Below are 23,273 nucleotides of genomic sequence, written 5' to 3'. Positions count from 1 at the left end.
AAACCCGGCAGCGCTGCCGCGGGTGCCCCGCCCGCTCCCCGCCTCCTCCGCTCCCGCGCGGCGGAAGTGACGCGCCGGCCCTGCGGTGCGGCGCGGCGCGGCGGGCGCTGCGGGGCGGCCATGGGCAGGAAGGAGCGGGGTGAGGGGGCGCCGGGGCAGAGCGGGGTGAGGGGGCGGCCGGGGCGGGGCGGGGCGGGCGGCCCGGTGGGGTGAGGGGGCGGCCCGGGGCCGGGGGTGCCGCTGGCGCCGCTGGCCCCGGGTCGCGCGCGGCGCCTCCTCACAACTCCGGGTTCGCTCCCAGACAAGAAGAAGTCCAAGAAGCGCCATTATGATGATGAGGAGGAGGACGAGGATGAAGGTCCCGGGAAGGAGCCGCAGGAGGCGGTGCCGTCCGCGGCGGGGAAGCAGGTGGAGGATAGCGGCACCAAGGTGGACGAGTATGGGGCCAAGGACTACCGGCAGCAGATGCCGCTGAAGGCCGACCACGCCTCGCGGCCCCTCTGGGTGGTACGTGCGGCCCGGCCGGCGGCGGGGGTTTTCGCGCCGGGAAGGAGCGGCGGGCCGGCCGGCACAGCGGTCCCGGCGCCGGGGAGGGCCTTAAGGAGGGTCTGCGGGCGGGCGGGCGCCTGCCAGCGCCTGGGGTCGGCCTGGGCCGGAGCGAGGTTTGCCCTGGCTGCGCGGGGCTGCGAGCAGCGGGAGGCCGCCCGAGGCGGCGCCGCCAGCCCCGCCTGGAGCCCCTCGGGAAGGCCCGGTGAAGCGCTTGCACCCCGGCAGTCTCCTCGCAGGTCCCCTCGCTGCCGGGCGGCCCCTGCTGCGGGTCGGCCGGGTCGGTGGGGCGCCTGAACCCCCGGTGTCTCTGGCGGGGAGGTAAAACGCCTTGTGGAAGCGACCGCGTTAGCTCACGACACGAGTGGGATTTGTTGTTGCAGCGACGCTGCAATGAGGTTTCTATGTTGTTATGAAACAGCCTTAAGGCAGGCTGGTCTCATCTTCCGTACCTGGTGCTGTTTGTTTTTTCTGCCCTGGAAGGGATGTCAGTAAGCCTGACCAAGGCAGCCAGTAGGGCATCTGCGTGGAGAAGAGGTGGCTGAGGCCAGTGTCTGCCTGGAGTCTGTTACTGGATGCTGTGAGGCACAAGTGCCATTTTTCCTCCTCTATTTTGTGTAAAATGAGCGAGGAGTTTTGTTTTGGTTTACGAGAATAAGGCTGGAAGCTTTCCAAGCGATTTCCATGGTGTTAAAAAAAGGAAAAATACCCCAATATGTCGGTCTGGAAAAGCTTAGTTGATCTGGGTGTGGTTTATTCTTAGTGCTATAGAAGGAACAGAGACAAATCAATGTGTGGACCCTTTCAGAAGACAAAAGTTGTATGTTTCTGTGTCTCCTTTCCTTTTCTTATAATTCCATCATTATAGCAAACACTTATTTTGAAACCCTGTGGCGCATTGCCACCTCAACACTGGAGTAGCTCTATATCATAATAGCTGCTTTATAGGGAATTCCTTTTTCTGCCCAACTAACACTGTTGCCCCTTCAGCATTTCTTTTTATTTCTCTAGGCTCCCGATGGCCATATTTTTCTGGAAGCCTTTTCTCCAGTTTACAAGTACGCACAGGATTTTCTGGTCGCCATTGCTGAGCCGGTGTGCAGACCGACTCACATTCACGAGTACAAGCTGACTGCTTACTCACTGTATGCTGCTGTTAGCGTCGGCTTGCAAACAAGCGACATCACAGAGTATTTACAAAAACTGAGCAAGACTGGTGTCCCAGATGGAATAATCCAGTTTATTAAGGTAAGGCTATTCTATTGGCACTGGAAATATGTCTACTGCTACTAGTGAAAGCCTTTTCTGCTGCCTCCACTTAATAGATTTTTTTTTTCCTTAGTCATTAATTCATTGATTTTACTATCTTAGAAACATAAAATCATTAAGGTTGGAAAAGGCCTCTAGGATCATTAAGTCTGTCAGCCCAACACTACCGTGTCTTCTAAACCATGTCCTGAAGTGCCATGTCTACATATCTTTCAAATACCTCCAGGGATGGTGACTCCACCACCTCTCTGGGAAGCCCGCTCCAGTGCCTGACCACTCTTTCTTATTCTGTTCTGTCATTGTTTCAAGAGAACAGAGGATTTATTTTATTTTCTGTCTTTTTTCTGTAGTATATTATTGCACAAATACTGTTTCCACAATATATCCTGGGTGTAGTTTATGGCTTTTTTTAAAAAAAAAAAAGTACACCAAACCGTCTGTACACGCTTTCTGCCAATAGGAATGGCACATGGGGAAAACTTCCTCAGATTTGCTCTGGAAGAAGATTATGAATGTGGGAAGCAGTCTGGGATAGCCAGACGCTATAAAATATGGCTCACCTTATCCTGCGAGAACATTCTTGCAGGTTGGGATTGGGTATAAAAACTGTGACTGATCTCCTGTGTGAGGTGATGTGCGCATGTTCTAAAAGTACCTTTTCAGGTTTGGTCTGTAAGCATAGCAGCATTGCAAGTCAATGTTTTGCGATACCGTGCTTCCCCACAAAGACCTCAGCTGCATTGCAGCATTTGATCCCAAAAGAGGAATCGCTCTTCTGCACGTTCCTAATGACTGCTCTTGTTCGTTTGTAGCTGTGTACTGTCAGCTATGGGAAGGTGAAGCTCGTACTGAAACATAACAGGTAAGCAGCGTCTTCTGTAGCTGGGGTGGCAGAGGAAGTCCTCCAGATGCACAGCTGTGCATAAATGAGTGCTCTCAGAAGCTGTGGAGTCGTACAGCTCCCAGCCAAGTGCAGCATCTGTCAATACAAGATTGCTTTTTCAGTTGTTGAAAGCGTTTAATACATTAGTCAACGGATTTAGTTTGGCTGTCCTGAGCCACTAGTGGTTATCATTGCATTTTTAGAAGTAGGTTGTGAATTTGATATTCCAGCCTGTTTCTTTATTGCTTGGACTTGCAACAGATCCTTAAGGTTTTCAGATAACTGTTTCATTCATTCCTTCCTAATTTACATGAGCCTGGTTAGACAAGTTTTTCTACAGCTGTCCTTCAGTCTCATGTACTCTGACTTGTAATCTGTTATTCAGGAAGGGTAAGCAAAGGAGCGTGCTTGTTGCTGGGTTGAATCTGATCTGTTTTAAACATAGCAGACAATCTAGGAAGGGACCTTGAGAGATCAGCTAGTTTAGAGCTGACCAATTTTATCTAAACTTGTGATTCTGTGGTAGGGAGAGAGAAGGGAGAGGCAGCAGAAACCTGAAGCCTGTGGCTGCACCTTGCCTGTGTTTTCTTTCTTTTATTTCTTTTACAAAGTTGTGTTGTCCGACAGCCATAGATAAGCCCTGGGACTATAACCTAATGCTCTGCTTGTGCCGATGCTTTTCTGAACCTGCTGCTTTGTGTAAAACCAATGCTAGCATTACTAGCAGGTTTTTGTCCTCTTCCTAGGTGTTTCTGAGAAAAGATTTCTCCCATGCCAGTTCAGACTTAAGTCTCTCTTGGCTCACATTTTAACTGTGATCTCCAACCAGCGTCATGATTGATGAATCTCCAGGGAGAGAAACAATATCAGGATGCATTAATTTAACATGGTTTGTGTTTGGGAGGTTTTGGGTTTTTGTCTTGTGAGCTTTTTTGGTCCTGTTGGCAGGACTTCAAAACACCACTTCAAAATGAGTATTTTCAGACTCACCTCAATTCAGTCGCTAAAAAATCTACTTGTGTCACACATGCGACATGTATGTGAGAGCTCTTTCTAGGCAGTTCTGCTGGAGTTTTCCCACTCATGTTATGTTACAGAACATCTGAGCAAGATGGATAACTGCAAAGTGCACGATGCTTTCTGTACGAGGCATCTTTTAAAAATTGTGATTGCCATAATTTCTTTATTTTTAAACCCCAAGATGCAATACTTGAGAGTACACCTGGGATAGCTTACATTTAAGTATCCATGCCACTCTTCCTGTAAGTTATTTAGTTGGTTACCTCATAAAAATGTTTTTCTTTGTTTTTAATTTTAGGTATTTTGTGGAAAGTACCCACCCTGATGTCATTCAGCAGCTTCTGCAAGACCACGTTATTAGAGACTGTCGTCTGAGGAACGCTGAGGGTGAAGAAACAGAGCTCATTACAGAGACGTTCACAAGTAAATCAGCGGTATGTTTGGGCATGTTTTAAAATTATTGAATTAACAATAGATAAACCGTTGAGTGGTTTGGAGCAGTTGTTTGTTTGCTGTATCAGCAATTGCTTCCAGTTTTGTCAGCAATGATTTGTGCCTCCTTAATGAGCCCAAATTTATCCGGCGGGTGGGGGGTTTCTCTCAGGAAACATTTGGTGCAAATTCCTGTCCACCTATTTCAGATTTCCAAATCCAGTGAAGGTGGCTTTGGGCCGTCAACATCACAGGGAACAGATGGTCAGAATAAACCAGATGTCCCAGCTGACTTATTTGAGTTTTATGAACAGATGGACAAAGATGAGGAGGAGGAGGAGGAAACACAGACAGTATCTTTTGAAGTCAAGCAGGTATGAGTGTTGCAGTCTCTGCATTTGTGGCTGTGGGGAATATGCCCAGGCCTTGCAAATAAGCATGAGAACTTAACGTAACATACTGCGGCTCTTTGTCTGATAGGGGAGATCACTGGAAGGCACTAACATTTATTTCCTTTTGCCTTCCAGAATCTTAAGATCTTTCTTTTTAGTACAGAGGTGCCAGACTGTGTGTTATTCCTTCCCTACCCGCAAGATGCGGTTCTCTGGGGGTTTTGGGTTTTGTTGTTTGGTTGTTTTTTTTTTTCTAGTTTTTGTTTTCTGATTCGTATTTGCAGAAGGAACTTTAATGGGTCTGCTTTCATAGCTTGAGAAGGATAGCTGGAGGTTGGAGTGCAGGCCTGGCTTGACCTTCACAGAGCTTTTGTAAAATTTCTGCAGTTGTTCTTGGACTCAGTGATTCTAATGAAGTCTTGCTGGGGAAAATAGAAATTGTTTGAAAAGACAACTCAGAAGCTATTTTGTTTATTTTTAAAAAACCCAAACCAACAACCTCTTGGTGATTTAATTAACCTGTCATTGTGGTGGAATAACTGCATTACCAGGGTATGAAGATTTTCGAGATAACAGATGTGCAGCTTCGGTATGTCCTTCTGTGTAGCACACAGAACCTTTTGTCTCTGTTACCGGGCTCTTTGTTGCAGGTCTTCAGGGTACAGTTCAGTCACCACTGGCTAAACAGCACAGCTGAGATGAATGTGTCACGTTCTTCCATCTGTCTAAATACTCCTCTTATTTAAAATGTTTGAGGGCAGTAGGGGTGGTCATGAATAAAGTTTTTGGAATAAACTCTAACTCTTGCAGACTTCATGAGCATAAAAGATAAATGTAGCTTGCATGGTAATATATAATCTCATTGTTTGGGACAAAAAAAAAAAAAGAATTAATCCAGACAAGGAGAATTTACCATCTGCAGCTTTATTTCCTCTTCAGGAGATGATTGAAGAACTTCAGAAGCGTTGTATCCATTTGGAGTACCCCTTGCTAGCAGAATATGATTTCAGAAATGATTCTGTGAATCCCGATATTAATATAGATCTGAAACCTACAGCTGTTCTCAGGCCCTATCAAGAGAAAAGCCTACGGAAGATGTTCGGAAATGGGCGAGCCAGGTCTGGTGTTATTGTCTTGCCATGTGGTAAGTTTCGGAGTTGGTATTTAGGGGTTTTGTTCTTTATTTTCCTATAGTAAAGTAACTTCCAAATATGACAGCTGGTTAGATTTCAAGCAGTAGGGACTGTTCTCGGTACCAGTATGCAGAGTCCTGTTGGTTTTTAGCGAGTGGGTGGCAAGGCTGTGGTGAGGGAGAGCCTGGTTGACAGAGCTGCCTGGCATCTGCTTAAGATTGCTGTCAGTATCCTGGCAGTGACTGAAGTGTACCTTCAGATTACCGTTTGCACTTTCACTGTTCCCTCTGAGTCAGCTCTGCTGATCTTCCAGTGGAATGTAAAGCTGTTGGCATTGGAATTGTTTGGGAATAGGGAGACTGGGGGGAACTGGGAATACAGATGTGGCATAAGGGGGGTGCAAGGCAGAAAAAAAGAGGTTGTATGCACAAGTTCTGGGCAGGGGAGCTTGAGAAGATAGCAAGGAATGTGCAGATTGGGACAACCTACGGGAAACAATGGAAAAAGGGAGGGGACAGGGGACTGCATGCCAGTGCCCTTAGTATTGGGGGTGGAGGGGGCACATGGGAGATCCAGCGAGGGCCTGAGAGAGCATGTGGGGGGGTGCTGGAAGAAGCGTGAAGGAGGAACGGAAAGATTTAAGGACTTTCTGTGTGGGAAAACGAACACAGCTGGCAGGGCAGTGGGATAGAGCACCTCTAGGGGAAGCATTCTATAGCCACCTGGAATGTAACATGCTTTTGAAATTAAGAAAGCATTAAAATGATTGCTTCTAATTGGCAAAGCCATTGTTTACAATGGTTTTCTTGAGAAAATAGTTACGTGTCTAGTAGACAATACAGCTGGATTTTTAGGAGGGAGTACCTCATTTCTTTAAGACTATTAGAGTAAAGAAACAGTGAATTTGCCCATACATGATTTCATATCCTCTCACAGTTTTCCTGTTTTCCTTTGCTCTTTTGGTTTTTTTTGCCCCTCCTACTCCAGTGACACCTGAGAGATGACTAATGAACAACACTCCTCTTGCTCTGCAGGTGCTGGCAAGTCTCTAGTTGGAGTGACAGCTGCATGTACTGTCCGCAAGCGGTGTCTGGTCCTTGGTAATTCTGCAGTGTCTGTAGAGCAGTGGAAAGCCCAATTCAAGATGTGGTCCACCATTGATGACAGTCAGATATGCCGGTTCACTTCTGATGCCAAAGACAAGCCCATCGGCTGTTCTATTGCTATCAGCACATATTCCATGTTGGGGCACACGACAAAAAGATCCTGGGAAGCAGAAAGAGTAATGGAGTGGCTTAAAAGTCAAGAGTGGGGCCTTATGATACTCGACGAAGTACATACTATCCCCGGTAAGGAGATGGTGCACAAACCTTGCCTGTTATGTGCACTGTTAATGTTACCCTGCTTCTTTAGAAGTGGTGGGTTTTTGCTGACTCGCTCATGGTTAATGTAGTGAGTAAACTCATGCTTAGGATTTTGAGACAAGTAAACTGCCTTGTTCTACTTTCTTTTCTGCTTTTTTTTTTCCTTAATACTACAGAGTTTAGCTGACCATTAGTTTTCTGAAATCCTTCAAATTAGACACTGTGCTTTCTATACTGGCAGTGTAAAATACAAGTGCCTTCTCCTTCTGTGTATGTTGATGAAGTGCTCTAAAGATACCTGAATATTACATATGTGTAGTTTTGCTGTAGGCAAATTTTAACAGGAGAGGAATTAATCTGCCTTCTTTCCTTTTGAGATCTCATGGCACTGTAGGCTAGCTTTTAATATCTATTTCTACTCAATAAAATAGGAGTAGCCATACTGATTACTGTCTAGAAATAGCTGTTGTACTTGAAATTACTACGTAATTGAGATCTATGCTGTTGGAAAGCAATCATGTAGCATTGAAGTATCTGTGGAATAATCCTGGCTAAAAATACCACTCCAGATTCTGTTAGCTGCTCTCCCTTATTCTCATCATTTCATTTGAATATAATTGGGTGTCTACAGAAACGATGAATTTCAGAAGTAGACGTTGATGATTAACTGCCATTTTATCCAAGCAGCATATTGCTGCCACCGTTCTTTCACTTCTGTTCTTTCTTGGTTTCATAAAAATTAAGATGTAGAATCTCCTCTGTATCTTCAGATTCTGCAATTACAGGATCTCTAGCAATACTAAGGATGAGTAATTCTGCCATTTACCACGAGTCCTGAATGTGGCAGTCAGACAAGAGTCCTTGTCTCATGGTTCTTTTTATGAAATACTGTATGACCTAAAACAAGCCATGTAACCTCTGAGTATATTAATTTTCTCTCGGGAAACGGAACATAATACGGGTGCCAGAAGGTTTACTGGGGTTTTCAGAGTATACTGCAGATGTAAACTAAAGCTGCAATCAGTGTGAAGTTTTGCTGTAACACAGATTTGTTAGAAGCGTATATGAAGTGGGGTAAAATTTCCCAACGCTGTGCTTGCTTTGGTGTTCAGGAGTTGTTGAAAGTGTTTTTTTTTAAGTTGCAGTATTTGTCTTCTAAATCCATTCAGAGAAAGTAAACAGAAAATTTGTCTTGCATTTCTTAGCAAAAATGTTCAGACGTGTGCTCACTATTGTACAAGCTCATTGTAAACTGGGGCTGACTGCTACCCTGGTCAGAGAAGATGATAAAATTGTTGACCTGAACTTCCTGATCGGACCAAAGCTCTATGAAGCCAACTGGATGGAGCTGCAGAACAGTGGCTACATTGCCAAAGTCCAGTGTGCTGAGGTGATGCTCTGCTTTTTGGTACTACTAGTGTTTATTTAGTATGCTTATAACTTTTTTTTTAAGGAAGATGTATAAAATTTTAAGTATTCAACTTGTAAAAATAGGCGCCCTTATGACTTTTCATTTACTTTGTAGCTTAGGCAAGGCTGTCGCTGGTCAATATGAACATGTGGCAAATCCAGTAGCCACGTGTTCCTCAGCCAGGTGTTCTTCAGTGTGACTTCAGCACTCTTTCTCTTTGCGGGGCTTGTGATGAGCTGCCTCCAAGTCAGCGTTTGGAAATGTGAACAGTGGTTGCAGTATTGTAGACCTGGTTCGATGCAGTTGACGTTCGTGTTTTCTGACTTGACTTTGTATCTTAAGCTGAGCTCTCCGTGGTAGTGTAATATCGTAACGTCAGGTGATATGCTGGAAGCTGCTTTTTAGAGACTTCCACTGGTAGACAGTCTGTAGGTGTTTGAAAATTCTTTTGTAACTCTTGAAACAAAGAAGAATAGCTGAATGTTTTTTAAAAAAAAAAAAAGGCACAACTTTTTTTTTTTTGAAGCCTATTCATTTTGAGCCTCCTTATTTCAAGCGTGAATGGATGAGGGAGAAAACTGAAAACACCGGGCTGCATCTTACTCTTTCTTTCCAATAATAAGGGTGTGGGACATCTGTTTTTTCCAGCATATGGATGAGATAAAATTCCAGTATTTGAGAAGCAGAAACCTTTCATACAGGCTCATTAGAATGTTAACGTAGCCTTTCTGGGTCAGACTAAAGGCTTGACAAAGGTTGCCAATTATCAGAGGTGATATATTGAGTAAGGTACTTAAGGAAGAATATAAAAACAGGACAAACATATTTGTTACTTCTCCTGATACTTCTCCAAGCCCTCAGTCATCGATGAGCTTTACGTGGTTTCTGTGTAACCATCAGTGGGTTTCTTCTTCACGAACTTGTCTGGACTCCACTGAATGGAAGTAAACTTTTAGCAGCTACAGCTTGCCACGGTGGAGTTTCATAATTTAACTGTCTCTTTTTTTTTTCCTGGTTTTTTTTTCTGTATTTTTTGGGGTTTTCCTTCATTGGTTGTGGGTGTTTTGTGTTGTTTTTTTGTTGGTATTTGTTGGGGTGGGTAGGGGTGTGTTTAAACCTGTCTTGCTAGTTTCATGGAATTTTTCCTAGCTACTGGTATAAAGGATACAGAAGTAGATCAGCTGTTCTCCTTTGGAACTTTGTGCAAACTAGAGGTTATTGAAGGGAAAAACCCCACAACTATTTTTAAGGAACAGAATGCAAGTGAAGAGCATCTAGAAGATAATTAGGTTGAAGGGAAAGTAACCAGTCTGCAAATTCAAACTTGACTGTTCAGGCACCTTGATTAATTCTGTCTTGGGAGCTTAATTCTCCTCAGTCCCTGGACTGCCCTTCAGAGGTTGAGAAGTGAAGCGTGGGCTGCCTGTGTTCTGAATGATGTGAAAGTTCTGCATGTTTATGTTCTTTAGGCCAGTGTTTTGAAATAACAGTGGATGGGACTAGCAAAAGCAAAGAATCAAAAAAAAAAAAAACCCAACAAACCCAAACCAACACTGTTAATGGCTGGTAAACAGCAAGTCTAAAACGTGCCCAGCTGCATTGCATATTTGCTTGGATTGACATGTCCTTGAGAAGTAGCTCCTTTAACCAACCTGCCTCACTGCCCATAGCCAAGAAAGATGCCCAGTTTGCTCTTTAAGTGCGTGTCTTGCTGGGTGGCAAGAGGGGGAGGGCAGTGCTGCTGTCTGATAAAGCAGGTCATGGTCATTGCAGGTACTGCTCTTTCGCTGCTCTAAAAGAGAACAAGCAGCACAGTTAAAAGAAGCTTAAAAAAAGAGAACAAGCCTGTTCTTTGTATTTTCAGAGTTTTGTAATTTACAAAAATCCCTCTGCCAGCTGCCATACTAAGGTTTTGGCTTGGAGTGCCTATCTTGCAAAATGCAAAAATGAAAAGGTCATTGGGGTGAGGAGTAGATTTTATCCATTTCCAAATCCATAAGAGAGTGCAAATACACATCAAAATATACTGTTTGCTGTGTAGTCAGAGGCATCGACCAATAGTTTAATTATCTTACTGCAGTCAAATATTCGGTATTTAGATCTCATTCTCATTTTTAAATACTCTCTTCTGATTTAAGAATTTTCAGTCTTGGATATAGACAGCATACAATAACAGTGGAGCCTATTCAAGGCATCAATTTATTGTTAATGTAGTCAAGGGATGAAAAAAGCCTCATCTAGCATTTATTAACTCACTGGAAAAAAATGTTTTGAAACTAAAAAGTAGCTTTTAACAGTACAGAACAATTCAGGTTCTTTAAATTCCTGTAAATTGTCACATAGCTTCCTTAGCTGAACAGTGGTTATGAAAGAGGCCTTTCTTTGCAGTATTTGTTATTCGTACTGTGCAATGGATATGGGGGAATAACCCATGTACAGCAGAATGAATGTCTTCTAAATTAGATGGACTACAGGTAGTGTCGTCATATGCTGTAAATAGTAGTATTGCATTGATTGGCATAAACTTTTACATTCATAATTGCTTCTATTTTCATGCTACAGTAGAAAAAATATGTCAGTAAGCCTAGACTTGTGCAGTACTGTGATACGTATTTACAAAATAATAAAATAATTGCTTAGGGAAACCTACTGAAACCTTCTAATCAGTCCTCGTGTTTTGAAAGTTGTAGACTCAACGGCTGCCAAAATACAGGTCACTCGTTTGTGGGTATATGAAAAAAAGGTTGGTAGATTTCTTCTATAATGAAGACACTGAGCTTTCAGAATATGGATGGAAATTAACTTTTTATGGAAAAAGCTTTGACTGCTGTGACAGGCCAGTTACACAGACAGTTCATTCCCTTAATTATTGCTCTGTAAAAAGTAGTAGCATTCGGTAAAATTATTAAGTATGAAGCATAAAGGAAATAGCTTCCAGTCCCATTCCAATCCTGCTGCCTATTTCTGTTGTGGATCTTGCTGCCAAAGCATTTTGGAAGGCCATAATACTAATGAGTTTGGCAATGCTGGAGGCTACACCAATCGCATCTTTTGTCTCAGTACAGAAATCACTGTGTTAAAACTTGTGGCCTGCACTATACAAAAAGTTATAATGCATTATCATCCCCCCAATATCTTCTCAATTCCTAAGGGAATAGAATAAACAAACACAGAGGGTTACATTGTGTGTGTGTGTTTTTTAATTCTAGGTTTGGTGCCCAATGTCACCTGAATTTTATAGAGAATATGTAGCCATCAAAACAAAGAAACGAATACTGCTGTACACCATGAACCCAAATAAATTCAGAGCCTGCCAGTTCCTGATTAAGTTTCATGAGCGACGGAATGATAAAATCATCGTATTTGCTGACAACGTGTTTGCACTGAAGGAGTATGCGATCAGACTTGGGAAGTAAGTGTTCACAGCCAACAATGGCACTGTTGTTTTCCTCCTTGCCTTGTAATCTCTCCTCCTTCCTCTTTGCCTTGTAATCTCACAGCTTTCAGTAGTCTTTAGATGTTTCCTGTAATTCTTTGTTTTAACTCCAGTCCTCCTGTATGAAAAAGAGCTCAGGAGGGTGGTTTTTGGGGTGGATTTTATTGGCACTGCAACATGAATTTTGGTGTAGAACTGTTTGAAAAGATCCTCTGTTTAGCACTTGCCTCAGAGGAGTTATCATCCAAGAGTTTTGGAAAAAGCTGTTAGTATTTCTCCATTCATTTTATTGTTATTAAAAGACAGTGGAAAAATGAGGGGCTTTTAAAAGTATCACTGGGGCTCTTTCTTTAATGGGCAGTAGCTTCTCCTGTCTCTCAGAGACAAAGGTTTTCAAATAAGCGCTCTCTGGATCTTTCAAGGTCTTTTGGGGCCCAGGGAGTTCCTCTTCAGGTTCTCAAAAAGTCTTAACTTGTCTAAAAAAACCCAAGACAAACTTCGGAGGGATCTGTGCTGTACCAGTGCACTGCCTAGAACTATGGTAATCCTTTAATAAATGAAAGGATATTGCTCCCCTGAGCTCCTCAGCTCCCTCAAATGACTCTAAAATGTTACAGAAGGCAGTACAAATAGTGTAACGAGGGGTTAGCATCACTGTGTGTTTGTCTAGCTTGGGGAGGGATGATCAGGGAGAGTGTTTGGCATGAGCAGGCATAGAGCAGTTACTGGGGAAAATAAGCACAGAAGCTGGCCTCATCCTTTCTTTGACAAGCCCAATAATGCATTGCTTGCTGGAAGCTGTGAGGAATCATTTTGGCTGCATATGATTTAATGTCTAGGAATTTCAGCAGTACTTCTTAGCGAACCCACAAACAAGCCTTACACTTTCCAAAATTCCTGACTAGTTTTGACTAGTCAGTTGACTAGTAGTTTAACAGCCATGTTGTGCAGGCTTGCTGTGATACCAAATAGTAAGCAGAGCTAATGGTGCTGGATGAATTCCAACACCTGTGATCTCTTCCATCATTTTTTTTAATCTGTCTGGACAGAGATTAGCTGTAATGATGTCCCTGGAATGTCTCTAGCCGTGTTCAGTGCGCCACAGAAAAAGCCTTTAGTGAAGGCGATGCTGGGAGGGGGTGCTCGCTAAGTAGCACAGCGGTTGGTAAGTGGGGTGGATGTAGAAGCATGACAGGAAAACTAGTTAAAGAAATATTGGGTGCTTGATTTTCATGTTCTTGAGAGAATGCTCCATTCCTTGCATCATGCACGGAGCTCCAGGTTATACAGCTGTCAGTGTTAGAAAGAAAGGCGGCTTGCAGTGCTGGGTGAAGGTGAGGGAGTCTTTATTTGAACCAGATAATTTTCTGCCACAGTTTGCTATGAGCATGCTGAAACAAAGGGAACTGTTTGGTAGGTTGGGCGGGGCAGGCATTACAGGTGTACGGAGGAGAGAGCAGCCCAGTGGGTGCAGCGAAGTGGCCGAGCTGTCTGCCTGGCTGGTGCTGGCCCAGCAGGGGGGCAGCTCCCACCGCACTTCTCATGGCCTGACTCACGCGTGTAGGGTGGGCAGGCTCCCGGATGGAGGGAGAGACGGCCATCGCCTGGCTGCCTCCTGCCTTGCCCCCCCCTTCCCCTCGGTACTGGCAGGGAAGGACTGTGCACATGAGGAATTATTTTGACTACCATTTTGGGGGCCATAGAATTCAAATTTGCTTTAGCCAGCTTTTGCTCTGTTATGAGTCTGTCATCCAGTGTCCTACAGCTCAGGTGCTGGCTGTTTTTTACTGGTGTATGTTTAAATATGTTCAAATCACTGTTTCTGAAGGAGTACGCCTCTCTGGTTTTTGACAGTTATGTCAGTTAATGGGAGAGGGGATCTACCTTTACAGATCCATCAAATATCTTTCTGGCTGTGAGGAAAAGGGGTCAGTTAAAAGCGGGTGGGGGGGTGGGGGTGGGGGGGGGGGGGGGGTGTGTGTGTGTGTGAACCAAAACCTCAAACAAATCCAAACAGTCTAGCATTGGGTGTTTAGGTTGAGGAAGGTACTCAGATATGTGTTAATGCGTTGCTGTCAACTAGGATTGGGGGATGGGTAAAATAGAGGATTGATAGCCTGGAGTTCTAGGTTATTCTGTTCTTAAAAGTGTTTGAATCCTTTCTTGGTGGCTTTAAGAAGCAGAAGGCTCAAATGCTTTAGTTTCAGTTTAAATCTTCCATCTAAGTTTTGTTGGGGATTAAAATCACAATTTAAATATAAAATGAAATTTCAAATAAGGCTTAGAATATGCTACTAATATGCTACTAATGCTACTAAGTGAATAATAATGGTATTGTTCCAGAGTCGACTCATTTGCCACTTGCATTTTTTAGTTGTGTTTTTCTAAAAATCTGGTTAAATAAAATAAATAGAAGAACTAGATTAGAGGTGATTAGGATTGTTTGGTAAAAGGAAAACTAGAATAAAGTTTGTAGTAAAGAAAGCAAGAGAAGCCAACACACTAATTAGCTGATAAGAACAGGAAACCTTAGTACTGTGCAGTGCACTTTTATGCTCAGCTACAAGCCATGTATGTGCAAAGTTAAATGAAACGTGGGGTTGGTTCCCTATGTTAGAAATCATGTATGGAAGTAGTGAATAAAATAGAAATAGTAGAACTTGATTCCTGTTACTTGGAGATGCTTGTTAACCCGCATTTGGAAAAGTAGTGCAAGAGGTGAAGAAGCAGTGGCTATGCACTCCTGCATGCCTCTCACTGTTTACATGGGCTTCACCGTTTCTGACTTTTTTTTTTTCTTTTTACTCTGCTTAGGCAGGAAGAAAACAACCAGACTCTAGGGAAAACCTTGGAAAATTCATAGTAGCCCAGGTTACTCGTGAAGTCTGTGGGTGACAGAGTTTGTGTGAGCCTTCGGGATTGAGATGTTAAATTTTCCAGGTGATTAATCTTCAAACATTAGAAACCCTAGGTGAAATGCCACTGTGAGCTGCTCATGGCCATGGAACTTTTGGGAGCTTGTTCTCCTTTCAGTAGGTCCGGAAGGTATTAGGAGGGGCAAGAGGTCAGCTTCAAAAGCAAAAAGAATTTTCCCAGAACACCCAACAGGCAGCTTGTGACAGTCAGCATATCATTGACAGAGAAGCCTGGATTTTCAAGTGTTTAAATAGGAAGCAAAGGTTGCAGATGTCCATGTACTAATTCAGTAGATTTGAAGAAGAAAAAAAAAAAATCTTATTTTAACAGCTGCCTTCAGTCTTTCATGTAGCCTTAGCAAACATGTTCAGTCTGTTGATAGACAGCTTCCCTGGTGCGCATAATTGCAAAACATTTATAACTGTCAGAATTTATTTCTGGCAGACTGGGTTGCTGCAAAGGGTTCCACAAACAACTGGGTGGCTGCCACAAAGAGCCAAACCAGCTGAAAGTAAACCGTAAGCTGTACCAAAATCTGTTTTGTTTTCTATCGGTTCAGCTGTGTACTGCGCTCCCTGCCATGGCATCTTAGTACCTCATAAGAAATGATTGAGAAATCCTGAATTGATTTAACTTGCATATGTTCTGTTCTTTCAGACCCTATATATATGGTCCTACTGCCCAAGGAGAAAGAATGCAAATTCTACAAAACTTCAAGCACAATCCAAAAATCAACACTATTTTCATTTCCAAGGTAAGTGAGGACACTGAGTGTGTCCAGGGTGAGCTTTGTTTAAGAGTAAGTTATACGTGTATGCTGTGTGTTTGACACCTTTGTATCACAGCTCACAAAGGCGTACTTTGTATTTAAGTCCTGTTTTTATGATATATAGGAATAAGATACTGCTCAGAAGCTGCTCCTCTCTTACAGGTAGGTGACACATCCTTCGATCTGCCAGAAGCCAATGTTCTGATTCAGATTTCGTCCCATGGTGGGTCTCGAAGACAGGAGGCTCAAAGACTGGGACGAGTGCTGAGAGCCAAAAAAGGTAAACAGGGTGGTTATTGGGCTCTGGGCCTCGGATCGTAGAATCGCAGAGAAACTGGGTGTTCATGGTACCTCTTTATATTGTCCTTGGAGTATGTTTTAGTTAAAGAGAATATATGCCTGTGTACCAGTCAGTGAAAATGAAGCATTTTCTGGGTCAGTAAAGCTTTGTGTCGGGAAAATTTCCAAAGGACAAAAGAAGCTGAAGGAAAATGAACCTTTTGTTCCTTGGTGGTTCTTTCACTTTTTCATTCCTTGATAATTTCCTCAACATGAAATCATTCATGTAGTAGGAATTTCCATTCTGTGTACTTTGTCACCAGTTTATGTAAGGTCTGGCTGCAGCTAAACTTTGCAGATGGTTTTTGTGGAGAGACAACTTATTCAGACACCTACATTCAGTATTCAGTCATTTTTTGTTCTTGGTTGCAGTGTTCCAAGTGGAGCTAATCACTCGGTGTCTCTGTCTCCTAGGCATGGTTGCAGAGGAATACAATGCCTTTTTTTATTCCCTTGTATCCCAAGACACTCAGGAAATGGCATATTCAACAAAGCGACAACGGTTTCTTGTAGATCAAGGTTACAGCTTCAAGGTAACTTGTCCCTTCTGTTTATTATACTTGTGGCCTAAGAATAGAACTTTCATATTCTTCCATGTTAGTATTAGGTCAAATACTTGAGAATACCAGTTATGGAAGGTATTAATGAAGGTGTTTGCTTGCAGGCAAGACCTGCTCCAGTATAGTTTTATCATCTATATTATCTATATGAGAGTAGATACAAGTAGCTTAGTACAGCTTCTAGAAAGGCAAGTATTCTAACTTCAAACGATGCACCGGCTGGGGAGTGAAGCAGAACATTAACTGCATGGTTGGTTTATATTCATGCTCTTCAGTTGTCCATCCATGCAGGCCTCCTGCTGTACGTTATCACACTGGTTGTGCATAAAGCGTTGTTGGGAGGTGTTGGTGTCGTCAGTGGCCAGCAGCAATTCAGAAGACTTCCAGAACATCGCAAGTCACAAATAATTTCCAGAGAACTTCAGTCTCAGACCAGTAGTTCACTCTGGGGAGAAAATCTTTTTCCATGTGGCTAAAGACAACATAAAACAAGTAGCATTTGTCCGTCCTACATTCACGCATCTGACCCTGGGAATCACAAAGTTAGGTGTCTGAAGTGTCTAGCAACCCATTCCAAAAGAAAGACCTTTCAGGGATCTTTGTCCACGGACTAAACTTGTGCATCGTTTCCACAATGCTGTCCAAAGCCTACAGCGGTACAGATAATCAGTGAGGATGCAGACGTGTTGATACGGTGGCTCTGTGTTAGCAGAAAATGTTCCAGCTAATGGAGGCCTTCAGACTGTGCTGATTTAGCCTCCAGCAACGGTTTGACCTTCCTCTTGTAATCTTCTCTGCACAGAATTGAAGTATATCACCAGAATCGCTTGATCACTTGGGTTGAATGTTCATTGATTAAGAAATGACAGAATTTACTGCAGGAAAAGACTGTTAATTGCAGAGTAGAAATCTTCCTACCTGCAACTAAAACATACTACTCAGAATAGAGAACATTTTCAGTGCTGACCATGTAACAGAGCTGTGACTTGAAAGTCAGAAATTTCCCTTTTGTAAAAGACTTCATGCTGTCTCATTTCTCCAGACGTGCTTGAAAGTTGATCACCCCTCCTACTTTATTACGTATCTATTTGTCACCTTCTTCCAAACACAAAATCTCATTCCACCAAATCGTCTCTATTTTATAAATTTCACATAAATTTCACATAAATTTTCTTTTAACCCATGGGCTGCCCCATACGCTCACCTGTTGGGTTGTTAAAGCCAACAGGTAGCTCTTGCTTTTCGGTAAATTATTCCTTTACAAAACTGGAGTTTACTGCTCTGATTAGAAGTCTTCTCAATAAGAAACATTGCTAGGAAGAAGAATGAACGATAAGGCTCCCATATCTGCCCTTAGGGAACCAGCTCAAGCTTACGGCATTGTCAGGCTTATGCAAGGATCACACGAGGTGCAAGGGCAAGCAGCCTCCGCCGGGCTGCACTTGAGCCTCGCTATTCAAGAGCTTTTTCTCGTGAGGCATATGTGCAGCACGGAACATCCCTATGGGTAAAACCTCTCTGAATGGCAGCTATGCTCAAGTAAATAATCGCTCCGTAATCACTGGCCTATTCAAGAGAGCTTTAAGGGGGTCCTTACACCGTGACAGGCATGTCACAGTCTTCATAGGTAAAAATCTTGTTTTGCTCTGCAGTGAATGTATTTGACAAAATTGTAGATCAGTACTAAGCTGCAGCCCATTACAGCAAATGCGTCTATGTGGCTATAGCCAAGAAATGAGAGAAATCCCTTTACTTATATTTTAATGCCTTTGACTTTAGAACTAAAAGAGGTTAAAATGGAGGATTTTATTTTGCAAGGAAGACCTATTCCTAGGAGCTTTGGTGTAATGTGGGAAAAAAGCAATGCAAGTGGCAGCTGAGTATCTGGAGCAACATTTTAGCTGACCAGTACTGGAATGTTCTTTATTTGCAATTTAGGAAAAAGATGTTAGGATATCTATTTTCTTCTGTTTGCCAAACTTTAAGCCTTTAGTCGTAGCTGGCATCAAAGAATAATAGGGCAGGAAGAAACTTTCAAGAAAACATCTATTGTGTTTCTTCATTCCAAGCCAGGATCAGCTATGTATTTGTCATTCCCAGCAGAGGTTTGCCTTCTTATTTTGCCAAATATGGAGACTCTACCTGATCTTTAGGTAACTATTTCAGGGTTGATGTCCTCTGCTTCAGAACTTTTGTTCCTAATGCCTAAATTACTAAAAGTTCATTACTCCTTCAAAAGGGTAACGGTTTTCACTATTTTTTTCTAGGACTCACTTTATCTTGACATCTCTCAATAGCTCCAGTTTCTGCCTTTCCTCAAAAAGAGGACTGGTGTAATATATTTTTGCTAAATCACTTATTTTGTCTTAGCTTCTTAAATAGGAGCCTTGTCATCACAATTTACTGCTTGGAGTCGAATTATCTAGTGGGGTTTTTTGGTTAGCTTACCACAGTTTAGTTATTTACTGTATTGTGTTTTTATTTAGAGGCTGAATGTAGGCTATATTAAATTTTAAACCAATAGCAGAACTCGCTCTGTCCAAGAATTGGGGATAACTTTAAACTTGGCATCTGTTGAACACCTTGAAAAAAGACAATGCCGTGGGAATTCTTTCCGATCTATGAATCATGTTAGCACTGTTTTGCAACGGCAACTGAAAACAGGCTAATGCATTTTAAAATTGCTTTTCATGACTCCTTTTTCTTTATTTTGGAGATGATCGTAACGCATGTGCTTATAAATAAACAAGAAGGGGGACCGTAGTGTTCCTTTAGCCAGACAGCAGGCATACAGGACAGGTTGCTTCCCTGAATGGATTCTTAAAGCTAGGACATTTCTCAAAGACGCCCATTTTTGATTTAGAAATTGCCATTGATGACAGCCCACAACAGCGATCGTTCGTTCTAGTGTTTGACTAACCTCTTTTTTCAAAAACAATGCTTTGCATCTAATGTGGATTTGTTTTGCCTTAAGCTGTATTTATATTGTTTTGTCAGTCTTTGTGACCAGATCCAGCCCAGATAACCGAGGTGATTAGTTTCTAATTGTATTGACTCAAACAATAGGCTGAAAAAGGAAGATGAGGAAGGGAAGAACTACATAATCAAGGGAAATGGCTGCATTAGAATGTCTTTCTCAAAACCTCTTCAAATTGGAAACACCGTGGGGAAAACTGAGATTCATATGCATAAACATATGTTTAACAGAATGCATTTAACTGACGGAAGAATTCTTGTGAAATTATCAAAATACCTCTAATTAAGAAAGCAAGCTGCCTTTTGTAAAGCTTCATAACAGAAGCTTGAGTGCTTTTCAGTTCTTCAGGAGGTTTTTCAGATAATGGCATTTATGGCACTGCGTTACCAGCAGATGGCGTGTGCCCTGCACCCATGGCTATCCAGTGAGTTACTAAGGGTTTCAAAGAGAGCAAGCGAAACAGTTATCTGCTGTCTAAGTACACAGATGTTGAGAGAGTCCTTTTGCTCTGCTGCTGATGTTTTGTTGCAGGTTGTTGCGCTCTCTCTCAAAAACTGATTGTGTATCTTAATCTGTTAGGTGTCTTTTTTGCCGTATTCCTCAAAGTTTATTGCTAAACTTCTCAGTGTCTGGAAGGCCAGGGGATTATTTTTGGTAAAGTACTAGTTCTTAAACGAGACAAACGTAGAGCCCACAGCGTGAAGCTAACCTCGCAGTAAGTTGAATATGCATTTGAGCTATGTGCTTTGGTCAGGTTCTTGGTCAAGCTGGTAGGGACAGTTTTTGGCTGACAACCTCTGTACAGAGCTTTTCTTTTTTCTTTTCTTTGTTTCCAAAGGTTTGTGTTTTGCATTTCCAGCTAGAATATAACAAGGGGTGTGTGTATGTGTGTGTAAATATATACGTATACCATTTAGCAAGATTTTATTTGCATCTCTGCTATTTGTAGTGTAAACTGTTCAGACCTTTAATAAAAGGTCAAGGCAGTTCCAACAGGATATGGAATAAAAAATCCTTGCTTGGTTTTGCATGGCTGTCACTGAGGAGGAAGAGCCCTCGCTGTGTACTGTGCTCTGTTTCTTAGGTAATAACAAAGCTTGCAGGCATGGAAGAAGAAGAACTTTCATTTTCATCCAAAGAAGAACAGCAGCAGCTTCTTCAGAAAGTCCTGCAAGCATCTGACCTGGATGCTGAGGAGGAAGTAGTTGCTGGAGAATATGGTTCAAAGTCAGCTCAGGTAATGAAGAATGCTTTGAAAAGGATGACCACAAATGTGACAGACCTGGACCGTTCCATTTGAATTCTAAATGCGATGCCGTCACTGATGCTCCAGTATCTTTGTGAAACATTGGACATCAGATTTTTTGTTTTAAGCTGCGTTAACACTTAGCAATTTGCCTAATTCACTTTTGGGGCACTGGAAAGAAGTTAGGCATGGAATTCATGTCCTTCTCCATCACACTTGAGGGAGAAGATGACAGGCTTGTTACAGATTTTGAAGTAAATCTAAGGCACCAGCAGTCAAAATATTTTAAAACGTTTTTAAGGTGCACATACTCTTCTGCGGTGGCACTGTGCTCCTTGAATCATGCCCTGATTTCCTCATGCCCAGAGGGCAGAAGCAGAAGGGTCACTCCTATTCATTTTCAAGAGAACTCCTATTATTGTAGGTAGGAGTTTGACATTTTCAGAAACAAATGCGAGAAGAATAGAACAGCCTGAAACATTTATTGATACACAATTTAAAATCAAGCTACAATGTGATAGTTCATTTTTTAGGTTTAATTTTTAGTTACGTGGTTTTGTGCTGAAATGCATTAGGAATTCCCACTCCAAGGTATCTTAAGAAGAAAAAACTTGGAAGGCTTTTTGGCATTACAGTCACTAAATGAAGAGTGCTGCCCAGCAGCCAGTGGGCATCAGCAGTCTGTCTAATCCCACGCTAAGCAGGTGTTTTTTCTCCCCTTACTTGCAGGTGTCACGTCGTACGGGCACCATGAGCTCTATGTCAGGAGCAGATGATACGGTTTACATGGAATACCACTCTTCACGGAGTAAGGCATCTTCAAATAAACACATCCATCCACTCTTTAAACGCTTCCGGAAATGATATCCTTCATGTGTGCATTTTTTTAAAACTGTGGATCCACGTACCTGTGTCTGTAACGAAAAATATGGAGTGGAAATGTCGACAGGTCCTTTAAAAGACTTTTTATATGCATCTATATAGCCACATATTTACTTAGCAATATATGTGCTTTCATGGGTGATCGTGAAAGGAAAAAAGGAAGTAAATCTTGCCACAGGGAAGACACTGTCCAGTGACTGGATCCTGGTTATACCTGTCTGGTTTTCAGGGTAATTAATAGAATTTATTTTTATCAGCTGAAGATCCTTTTTCAGAAGAATTCTGGAAAGGTTTTGTAAATGAAGTTTGTACTGATGTTTGAAATATTATTTATCTGATTATTGTGTCTACTCAACAAATTGTTGTTTTTTAAAATGCTTAAAAACCTTTCATTGAGCTGAACAAATCCTGATAGGAGCACTTTACATGATGTTTTTAAACTGGGAGCTAACTTATACATATGATTTAACTTGTCTTAAAATTCTAACAGATTGTCTGGAAATATTTTGAAGTTCAAAGACAAGGAGAAAGAAGGACTGTCTCCCAAGTGAACTTAACGAAAGCAGTAGTAAATAAAAATAAATTCTGTGCTCCGTTTTCCTCATTTTTCTTGCTACTGTTGAGAAGTTGCTGAAATAAAAGCTGTTTCCCTTGTCATTTATTTTCTATGTGTTAACCATGGAATAAAACCATCATAACTGCTGAACAGTGCACCATCACTACAGAAGTTGTTATTGAATCAAAAAGTGTTTTGACTTGTCGTAAGGTGAGTTGGAAGCAGAGGTGCAAAGGAAGGATTCCCGATTTCGGTCTTTTTTTGTTTGTCAATGAAGAATGCAGGATATTTCTAGAAGGTGTGAGCAGATGTGGTGGTGGTTTGTGGCAGAAGAGCGCTTTTTAAATAACATCTGCTTGCTGTTGTAACAGTTATACTACTTGGTATTGTATTATGAGCTGGGTTTTTTTGCTCAGAGGTTGTAGAGCAAGTAGGAGCAGCCTGTGAAATAACATTGATCTGGATCTTTGGTTCAAAATAAGTTACTATAAATCTTTACCATACTGGGAGGAGTATGTATGGTAGAGCTGTCCTGGTTATACAACAAGCTTGCTTCAGAAAAATATTGATTCTGTTTCTTATTAGCATAAATTCACAAATTAAAAGTACAGAAATATTGGAAGCATACTTTAGAACACATGGTGCTTCTTTTCAGTCTCTGTATCAAAGGCAGGTAACTTTGAAAATGGGACTGATCTGGTTCAGTTTAAACTTTGTTTAGTCTCTGAGCCCTACCCTGTAATGCACGGTCCTTTCTCTTGTTCCGAGTCTCCTGCCTCACCGACTGGGACCAGCCATGACAGTGCTCGAGTGGCTTATATGGAAAAGGCTGACGTGCAGGACTCTGGTGCTGATTTTCCCTCCTCAGGTTTAAATGATTTGTTACTTATAGTAGTTTGAACCAGCTCTTTTGGCAACAGTTAGTGGAAAAATGATAATTTAGTATAGTGGGAGGGGTCTGTGACAACGGGATAGGCTGAGCAAGGCAGCCAGCGTCCCTCTGCATAATTCTGGCATGCCTTATGAATTGCTTGGGAACTATTCTCCAATCTTCATAAACTTGAAAAAACACCCCCACTGAATGTGGAAATGGCTTAAGAGTAATACTGATTTTTGTAGTTGTGGTACTAGTAGTAGCTGAA

The 23,273-nt window shown here is 42.2% G+C and overlaps 1 protein-coding gene across 2 annotated transcripts; it reads left to right on the top strand.

Annotated features, from left to right (window-relative positions):
- The first annotated feature begins 37 nt into the window (after nt 1–37).
- Nucleotides 38–22,286, top strand: ERCC3 (ERCC excision repair 3, TFIIH core complex helicase subunit). Of its 2 annotated transcripts, XM_064451292.1 has the most exons (15): nt 38–139; nt 302–507; nt 1,558–1,794; nt 2,628–2,677; nt 4,017–4,152; nt 4,360–4,524; nt 5,482–5,686; nt 6,710–7,024; nt 8,245–8,429; nt 11,660–11,862; nt 15,460–15,556; nt 15,734–15,851; nt 16,325–16,443; nt 20,532–20,684; nt 21,423–22,286. In XM_064451292.1, exons 1-15 carry the CDS (start codon nt 121–123, stop codon nt 21,555–21,557), a joined length of 2,343 nt encoding a protein of 780 aa, XP_064307362.1. In that variant the 5' UTR covers nt 38–120; the 3' UTR covers nt 21,558–22,286. The 2 variants fall into 2 exon arrangements, with proteins under 2 accessions (XP_064307362.1, XP_064307364.1); XM_064451294.1 differs by lacking the exons at nt 38–139; nt 302–507; nt 1,558–1,794; nt 2,628–2,677 and adding an exon at nt 3,453–3,587.
- The last annotated feature ends 987 nt before the right edge of the window (nt 22,287–23,273 follow it).

Source organism: Phalacrocorax carbo, chromosome 5 (genome assembly GCF_963921805.1).
Source record: "Phalacrocorax carbo chromosome 5, bPhaCar2.1, whole genome shotgun sequence".
NCBI classification, from domain to species: Eukaryota; Metazoa; Chordata; class Aves; order Suliformes; family Phalacrocoracidae; genus Phalacrocorax; species Phalacrocorax carbo.
Note: the sequence above shows the minus strand (reverse complement) of the source record. Positions and strands in the feature narration are given on the sequence as shown.

Excerpts from the sequence above, each read along its gene's own strand:
- ERCC3 (XM_064451292.1), top strand. Across the intron at positions 1,795-2,627 it reads GAATAATCCAGTTTATTAAG|CTGTGTACTGTCAGCTATGG; the intron begins GTAAGGCTATTC and ends GTTCGTTTGTAG. Across the intron at positions 16,444-20,531 it reads ATCAAGGTTACAGCTTCAAG|GTAATAACAAAGCTTGCAGG; the intron begins GTAACTTGTCCC and ends TCTGTTTCTTAG.